This window comes from Helianthus annuus, chromosome 11 (assembly GCF_002127325.2).
Source record: "Helianthus annuus cultivar XRQ/B chromosome 11, HanXRQr2.0-SUNRISE, whole genome shotgun sequence".
Taxonomy (NCBI): Eukaryota; Viridiplantae; Streptophyta; class Magnoliopsida; order Asterales; family Asteraceae; genus Helianthus; species Helianthus annuus.
In genome coordinates, this window is record NC_035443.2 from 150,085,961 (window position 1) to 150,095,506 (window position 9,546).

The 9,546-nt window shown below is 37.7% G+C and overlaps 1 protein-coding gene and 1 pseudogene across 1 annotated transcript; one reads left to right on the top strand and one right to left on the bottom strand.

Moving 5' to 3' along the window:
* Positions 1-2,893: 2,893 nt before the first annotated feature.
* LOC110880774 lies at positions 2,894-5,134 on the bottom strand (annotated as a pseudogene).
* LOC110880939 (sister chromatid cohesion protein PDS5-like) lies at positions 5,088-6,070 on the top strand. Its single transcript, XM_035980129.1, has 3 exons — positions 5,088-5,402; positions 5,695-5,898; positions 5,987-6,070. Exons 1-3 carry the CDS (start codon positions 5,400-5,402, stop codon positions 6,068-6,070), a joined length of 291 nt encoding a protein of 96 aa, XP_035836022.1. The 5' UTR covers positions 5,088-5,399.
* The last annotated feature ends 3,476 nt before the right edge of the window (positions 6,071-9,546 follow it).

Consider the following 9,546-nt stretch of genomic DNA (forward strand, 5'->3'; position numbering starts at 1 on the left):
CATGCCATGTACTTGGATGTGATGATCTACTATTACAAGTACAAATCGATACAAGAAAAAGCACATCCGAAAGAGGAGATCAAGGCAGTGACCGATCCAAGGCAAAGCAAAAGTGATGAAGTCAAAATGGAGGGGACAGAATCTGTGCAAGCAGACGGAAACTCAAGAACCAAAGAAGTTGTAGAAAATGAAGCTGATCACTACGCATTCTTCACTGGCAACGATTGGGAAGGGATAAGGAGGCTGCACACTAGAAGAACGTTCGACTTCAAAAGGCCAAAAGCTGTTGTGGATGATGCCAATATCAGCGTTTTAACACACTCTCGCAAACGTTATTATGTTTAGGGGGTGTGTTAGAAAATATAAACCTAATTTCTTTATATTTCGGATATTATGTATCTATGTTAACTTAGGTTATGTGACTTATAGTTATATGTAATTATGAACCGGTATATTAGAGTGGTTATGTTGGTTAGGAGACACCGATTCAAAGGGTAGTTTCCCTCCATATTTAGCCGCTCATAACTGCCATTTATATGTTATATTTATATGTCTTGCCGGGAACTATTCTTGGCACCAAGAAAATTTTAACCGCCAAAATTGTCCCTCAATTCAATCACTGCAAACATAGAACAAATCAAGTTTATTGTCATGAATCCAATCTATCATAATGCTTCCGCTGATTATCAATCCGATGGCCAACAAAGTGGTATCAGAGCGGGTTATGTTAGCGATGATGATCTCAAGCCGTCTTCAACAATGATGCCGTGTAAACACTGCACTGAAGAGAAGCGCGAACGGAGATGGATGCAGAGGCGGTGCTACTGCTGTAATAAGCCTGGCCACAAGATTTCATCATGTGCAATGAAAGAAAATGATGAGGAAACTCAATTGCTCCGTCTGGCAGTAAACACAGGAACGCAGAAACTACATGACAAAGATCCTGAACAACAAAATGATCAAAGGATGGAATACATAGTGGTTGGCACCGACGGAGGTCTCTGGTCGGAAATATGGTATGTTAGTAAAACTCTTAAACATCACTATTCTAGCAATATGGATATGTTCAAACGTATAAAAAACATATCAAGTGTTGAAACGAACACCTCTTCATAGGGGGCATAGGGGTCACTGAAATCGTATCAGGGATGGAAAAGATCCGTATTCAGAGTATGTTTTACACTCCGTATATTGATAGAAACATATTAAGTTTAGACCAACTGATTACACAAGGTTTCACCGTTAAGTTTATCGAAGACAAATGTAAATTGTTTCCCACATTCAGTGTTCCACTGTTTAATAAGAAGAGTGATAAAACTGGAATGACTAAAGAAGAAGAAGTTGGTATGTTAGACAAAAATTAGTGATAAGCAGAGAAACGGAACATGAAAGATTCAAAAACTGAATTCTTAAATGATTACTTTGAAAGTTTGAATGTATCAACGAATGAACCGGACTGGAACGTTCTGATACTTCAAGCAATGTCTTTCAAAGAATTCAATGACTGTAAGGCACTGTTAGACATGTTAGAGGATGAGGATTATGTTATAAAATACAGATATCATCTCGATATCAAGTTCAATGAAATGATAGATTGGTTTCTGAAAGTTAAGTTAGAAATCTTCACAAGACCCTTGCCGGCATATGCTTCGGAAAACAGGAAGGTGTGTTTATTAGATTTATACATGAGTGTCAAACGAGAAGGGGGACACCGGATGGTTACTGAAAACAATCTATGGGCAAAGATTGCCAAAGAGATTGGTTTTGACTATAGTGAAGGTGAATACAAGAGGTTCCTACATGCCATGTACTTGGATGTGATGATCTACTATTACAAGTACAAATCGATACAAGAAAAAGCACATCCGAAAGAGGAGATCAAGGCAGTGACCGATCCAAGGCAAAGCAAAAGTGATGAAGTCAAAATGGAGGGGACAGAATCTGTGCAAGCAGACGGAAACTCAAGAACCAAAGAAGTTGCAGAAAATGAAGCTGATCACTACGCATTCTTCACTGGCAACGATTGGGAAGGGATAAGGAGGTTGCACACTAGAAGAAGGTTCGACTTCAAAAGGCCAAAAGCTGTTGTGGATGATGCCAATATCAGCATTTTAACACACTCTCGCAAACGTTATTATGTTTTGGGGGTGTGTTAGAAAATATAAACATAATTTCTTTATATTTCGGATATTATGTATGTATGTTAACTTAGGTTATGTGACTTATAATTATATGTAATTATGAACCGGTATATTAGAGTGGTTATGTTGGTTAGGAGACACCGATTCAAAGGGTAGTTTCCCTCCATCTTTAACCGCTCATAATTGCCATTTATATGTTGATATTTATATGTCTTGCCGGGAACTATTCTTGGCACCAAGACAATTTTAACCGCCAAAATTGTCCCTCAATTCAATCACTGCAAACATAGAACAAATCAAGTTTATTGTCATTAATCCAATCTATCATAATGCTTCCGCTGAATATCAATCTGATGGCCAACAACAAACACATAAATGATATTTTGCTGACCCTTAGGCCAGTGCGACTTACACTAAGAAATATTCTTGATCACTTGTGGTTAATTAGTGTTAATGTTCCAAATTTTTTCTTAGTGAAAGCTACCTATTTGACGAACATAGGATCAACTATTACAGTTTTCATTATTAAATAGTTAAGACACATCTTTTGATTTTCTCAAAGGACTTCTAATAACTTGTGGTGCTAGAATGAGAAATTAATCATAGAGTTTGTAAAAACTCATCCCTGTTAAAAAGTTAATGACAAGTTTCGATATCACATATCTATTAGGAAATATATACAATACAATCAAGAGTTTTATTTCTTAATTTATTCAATCATTAATGAAGGCAAAAGGTTGCAAATTTTATTATCAAAAGCTTAGTTGATATTTAGGTCTTTGATCAGGAAAGAAAACTCCAAAATGCTTCTCAGTCTCTTTTCCTGGTTTCATGTTTTCATCAAACATTGCAAACAAATACGTCTCTATAGATCTTCCAGGTCTTGCAGGCGTCCCTGACGAACTTTTCACATGTGAAATCAAGTTTCTATAGTAAGTTCCCGCATTTTCAGTTGTTGCTACATCTCCTTCGGTTGATGGCCATCCACTCTCCGACACAACGATCTCAACATTGCTCCCACCAAGATGCGATTGAGCCGCAAAATAAGCATCATACATGGCGTCAAAAAGGTTAAAGTACGGTCGACCTTGATTGCTAGCTATAAGCGGGTGTTGATTTGGTAAATAATGCAAATGAGAGATCAGGCAACATAGGGGGACCAACATGAGCAAAGTAAGGATATATATTAGCAAGCATTGGTGAACCATTTTGGGCTAGAAATGTGATTATTGGTTGGAAAAAACTCACACATTGTCATCAAACACACCTTCACTAGGTGGATATGATTTTTTTAATAGGCCCATAGATCCCAGGAGACCATGAATTCAACCCATCAATCAAGAACAAAATAATAATCGAACAAAGAACAAGAAGAGAGGGATAAACCCTAATACACAATCGTATTAATAAATGAACAATAGAACCTGATTGTTACAAGATGCAAGATGCAAGATTCCAGATTACAATAACAAATGAAAATCCTAAACTATTTATAGACTTCAATGGGTGCGAGTTTAGAGTCGTGTCCTTTCACGAATAGTCACGTCTCTAAAACATGTGGTTGAGAATGACTCTAAAGAGTTGCGTCTCTTGATCCAAAAGTCACATCTCTTCTTGTCTTCCTTCTGGCCGTCGATCTAGAGGTGTGTCTCCAAGAGACACATTGATTCCTTGAGTGGTGGTTACGAACTTCTGAAATGACATAATCACCCCGTGAACTTTATAACCGCCTTGTAACCGACGTCTAAATAACTTTAAACTAGTGCATAATCAACCCTTGCACTTCTCGTCAAACTTTGATCACACAATTAAGGCCAACAGTCAAAAAGGTTAAAGTACGGTCGACCTTGATCGCTAGCTATAAGCGGGTGTTGATTTGGTAAATAATGCAAATGAGAGATCAGGCAACATAGGGGGACCAACATGAGCAAAGTAACGATAGATATTAGCAAGCATTGGTGAACCATTTTGGGCTAGAAATGTGATTATTGGTTGGATAAAACTCACACATTGTCATCAAACACACCTTCACTAGGTGGATATGATTTTTTTAATAGGCCCGTGTAAGTTGCGATCAAGACCTTGATATCTTCATCGAGGCCTACGGCTTGAAGGGCGTTATGAACATTATTCATTGCCGGAAGCACGAAACTGGCGAACCCACGAGTGTTATCGTTATTTGGATCGACTTCATTCCCCACAGCGATGTATCGAAAGTTGACATCACGGTAACTTAAGACGTTGTCTCTAACCCAAGTGGTCGCGACATTTGGATCGGTGAGGGACTCGAGAGAACCATTTGGGATGTCGAGAATGAGTTGTATATCGGTTTCCCTAGCGCGCGAAGGGTGGCTGGATTAGGAGCGTAGATTCGCATCCTAGTTATGCCGTTGGTTGTGTAAAGGTTCACCACATCTTGTTGGGAGGGCAAGTTATTGCCGAATTCCCCATAGCACACACCAACTGATTGTGCATCTGTTTTCAACAACCACATAATTATTCCTAATCAATCATAACAAAAAATTCAGACAATCATATACTAATGCATACGCGTACGCATACGCATATGTTTATAAGTAGGAAAGTTGATGCCATAAGGTTTAATTTTTGGATTTTTTTGCATTAAGATCTAACCATATATATAGTGACGAGCTTGGGTGGTTACGGGATTTAAATAATACAAGTGTAAGATCATATTTTAAAATTGTTTATTTTCTGTAATTATATATATATATATATATATGGAACCCATTAAGTCTAACCAACTTTTAGAATAATCTTAGCCATCTAAACTCATCAACTTTTGATCTTGACCCTTTAAACTCAAATAAAAAACTGTAATATTGGCAGTTCAGGAAGTTACCTCTCCTAAAAGGAAGTTTTGAACGGTTTTCTTGATTTAGTCTCTCCCACGTCGTCTCCTACCCACGTTCCTGTAACTTCCCATGTACACTTCCTTTCAAAGCAATCTCAAACCTACATTTTTGCCCCATTCCCCTCCATCCATCGCTCTCTATCCAATTGCGCTTTGAAAAGTAAAACTGAAGCATCGATTTCTGGCAACACAACATGTCTTTGAAGCACCGATTCCAAGAATCACGGCTTCTTTACCTCCGAAAATGTCAAAAGCATGGCCTTAGTTCTCCGGCGACGTGAAGATATCTCGCTGATCAATGGAATAAATGTCTTCTTTGCTTGTATAAACACACTAATCTTCCACCTTCAACCGTGAATCATCATCCCTAGATCTCAATAAAGATGGTAAGTTCTTTTAATTTTCAACTTCTAATTTCTGGTTTTGAATCGATTAATTCTGTGATTTATTTTGTTAAGATAACGCGGGATGTTTATGTTCCTCCATAATCCAATATAAGCTAAACAACGAGTTGTTATTCTGATTCATGGGTTTTAGAATTTAGAAACAGTGGGATTAGGAATGTGGTTACTGGTTGAGTGTAGACAAGGTGTTTGATAAAATGCCTGAGTGAATGTTTGATGTTTGTTTGCTTGTGTTTGGGTTGTGTGATTGTGTGTAATGGTTTGTGGGTTGCAGAAAGTGGAGAAGCTTTTATCGAAGGTTGACCAGTCGCCGAAAAGGTCGATGATTGATGTGCTTAGGCCGTCGATGAGGGCGTTGATTAAAGATGGTCTTTCAAAACATTCTGATGTTGATGTGAAGGTTGCAGTTGCTTCCTGCATAAGCGAGATAACGAGAATTACAGCTCCTGATGCACCTTACGATGATAACCAAATGAGGGTATACCATGACATGATACACACAACTTGATATTTACATATATGTTTATGTATATTGTATTGTATTCTAAACTTTTTTTTATGCACAGGATGTATTTAAGTTAATTGTTTCTACGTTTGAGAGTTTAGCTGACCAGTCCAGCCGATCTTGCCAAAAGAGCTTCAATTCTTGAAACTGATTCGAAAGTCAGGTCATGTTTCATCATGCTTGATCTTGAATGTGATGCGTTAATTGTGGAAATGTTTGAGCATTTTCTAAAATCAGTAGGGTGTGTTATAGAGTTCTTAGTGCTAAGTTATGCTTCATTTTCGTAACAATATGTAATTATATATTTTTGAATTTCAGGGACTATCATTTAGACTCCGTTTTTCCATCGATGGGAAGTATATTGGTGTTGGTTATAGAAGAAAGTGAAGAAATTCCAGTTGAGATGCTCAAACCACTACTCGCTCATGTTAAAAAGGATAACACGGTACGAGGTTTACGACATCTTTATTGTCACACCCCTAATTTACACGTGTCACCGGTGGGCCCGGTGGGGGATTACGTGACGTAGTTGATATCATCATATGTCAAACAACACAAATTATAATGCACAGCGGAAGCAAATGAAAATAGATTTATTTCAACTATTAATTGTAATATCAAGTATCACAACCAGTCAAAATAGATCCACAGGCGGATCGAAGAAAAAGAAAGAAATTGTTCAACAGATATATGCATCCCAAAAGCTTGCTAGACTCTACGATGCTAAGGAGAAACCAGCCTATTGCGTATAGCACCTGCACTTAATCTTTTTGGGGAAAATACGTCAGTTTGCACTGGTAAATACAATTTAACTGACTCATTTTGAAAATATTTAAAAATTGGTTTTAAATGCACAAGGCACAAAACATTTTATAACTTGGGAATATTTAATCAGAGTTAAACTTGTAAAAGATTTACATGTTTGTTAACCGCTCATTCGCCCGAGTCGTATCGGGTTTAAGGTTAAATGACACACCACATGGTATAAGTCCGCGGCGGGAAGCCAACGTTAATAACTTAAAAATAATGGACATAATACCGGGTGTACGCCTACACCCGGGTGTCAAGGTCGTGGCCAAAAAATGATGCCAAGGATATCCGGGACATGGTCATTAAGCTCCCAAAGGCATAAAAACAAACAACACCAAGTTTTTAAACGGGTCCCATTGATAATACCCAACTACTAATGAGATGGGGTCAATCGCCCGACCAAGCGGTATTTTATATACCGTACCCCCAAGCCCGTATAAGGGAAAATAAGTTAAAAGTATTTACCTGAGCAAGTATAACCACAATTTCAAAAATGCACGTGTCTTTTACTAGGCTCCTATTCTGGAACGAAGGTTATAATAACCTATTAGAATCCTAACGGGTCTTTTAACATAGCCTAAGCTTAGACCGGTTAGTTTCGAAGAATAAATATGGTTTAATCGCGAGGAATGCGAAAACCGGAAAGGAATGTGATTTAGACCCTACAAGCTTGGATACTTGTATTAAACTAAACACATTCTGTATTTTGAGACTTAGATGATATGGTTTGACCCGTTTCGGCTAATATGCGTGAACTAGTCACATAAACCGATCCGAACGCGAAAGTGCGTAACGAGTAATCTCACAAGTCATATGCAAGTTTTCCTGAGATTATATGCACCAAATATATTGTAATATCAGTAAGGTATGTCCAAATATGCCCCAAATGTTTTTATACGCCAATTACGCCTCATAAGGGCATTTTGGTAATTTTACATAGGCTAAAAAGGGTAAAAACGGAAAGTCTGAGTTTCCAACTTTATCTACTGTTATAGTATATATTTTTATAAAATATATCAGTAGGTATTAGACCTTTTATATAAAAACTCGTTCTGACATATACTATGTCGTAAAAATGCCTAAAAAGGCGATTTGGAGCCATTTCCGGGTTTTAAAAGGAAAGCTGATATTTTTATATTTCCAGAAAGTTCAAAATATCATATTTAATATAACAAATCAGTAGGAAAAGGTTTGGGGTCAAAAGGTTATGTAAAACTCATTTTAGGACCAAAAAGGGTAAAACCGGCATAAGCCGAAATAAGCTTAGACCCTATAGTTATGCTCAGCCTAAAAATGAATAAAAATCTTTAAAATTCCCAAAATATTATTATATAACAGTGGGTATAAAGTTTTGGTATAGAATTCGGGTTTAGATAGGTTCTGCGTTAATTACGCTAATTGTTTATTAAGAAAGCTTCTAATTACGCTAACGAGCATAACTCTTAATCTAGACCTCAAACTGATGTCAAATTTTGGGGACAACTTTATATTTCAGTAACTAAGGTGTCTACCCTTTTACATTTTCAAAAATTATAATTTTTGGACATTCGGGCATAATGGTCAACATATGGGCATTTAACGGAAACATGCATATGAACAAGATATCTAATGAACCACATTGTATAATCACAGGAGGATATACTAACATGTTAATAGGTTCAAAAGAAGCTCTAAGGTATTTTTAATCTTAACTAAAACGGGTCAGAACTGAAAGTCAAAGCGAAAGTCAAACTATGCGACTTTCGGTTCCGAACCGGGTCTAAACAGAAAATTGTCGAGTTGAACATGTTGGAACATGTTCTTATACTTATTACCAAGTTATATTAATGTTCAAACAGGTTACATACAACCTACATTGCTTATTATGCGTTAATCCGAAATTAAGCATTCTGTTGACTTTTTATAATTAGCTTTGACTCGACAATTATCATGCTTAGAGTGGGAATCTGGAAACACCCTTTTAAGGGTTTGTTACCCACTTAATTACCTTCCTAAAGGTATCTTTAATTCGTGATTAGACAAAGCACATTATGCTTAATCACGAAGTCAAACCTTAACTACGACGGTTTGACTTTTACTTAATTAACTAAGCTAGAAAGGATTAAAGATGGTTAAGGACACTTACAAGAGTCCTAAGATGGATTAGAGAGCCTAAGAAAATGTGTTGGTGACCAGAGGAGTTCCAGAGAGCTTTTAGCCAAAGTTCCAAATGAGCAAGTTCATATGGTCACACTTCAAGCTCTTTATATAGTGAACTAGAAGCTCCAAGATCTTGACAAGCAAGTCTAGGGTAGTTACAAGATCAACCCAAATATCCCTAAGGGTCTATATACTGCCTAGGAAGCCCATAGAATCAGAATTTTACGTTTTAAGTCGGTTAAAGGGCTGGACAGGCAGCTGTCCAAAACATACTGCCAGCGACGGTCTTACGGACTGTAAGCTTGAGGCCTTACGGTCCGTAAGGACCTCTTGCGGACCGTATGCTACATGATTTGCGGTCCGTAACAGACTTTACTGAAACATGGTTCAGGTGCCCACCTTACGGACCGTAAGCCTAGGGCTTTGCGGTCCGTAACCGATCCATGCGGAACATTCCCAGGTACCCTGCTTACGGACCGTAAGCCAAGGGCCTTGCGGTCCGTAAGCGATGGCCAGAAGACAAAAGTTTGCAAACTTTTAAGTCTTGACCATGCAACCACAATACCCGAAACATGCTATCTCTTTTCAGATGTGGGGCCTTCAAGACCAGCCATTGCATGCCTTACTTCTTCTTACATGTTCCCCATTCATATCAACCTATTAAGGGACTTG

Bases quoted from the DNA above. Each gene is read 5' to 3' on its own strand.
- LOC110880939 (XM_035980129.1), top strand. The intron at 5,899-5,986 runs GTATACCATGAC...TTTTATGCACAG, and splicing joins ACGATGATAACCAAATGAGG to GATGTATTTAAGTTAATTGT.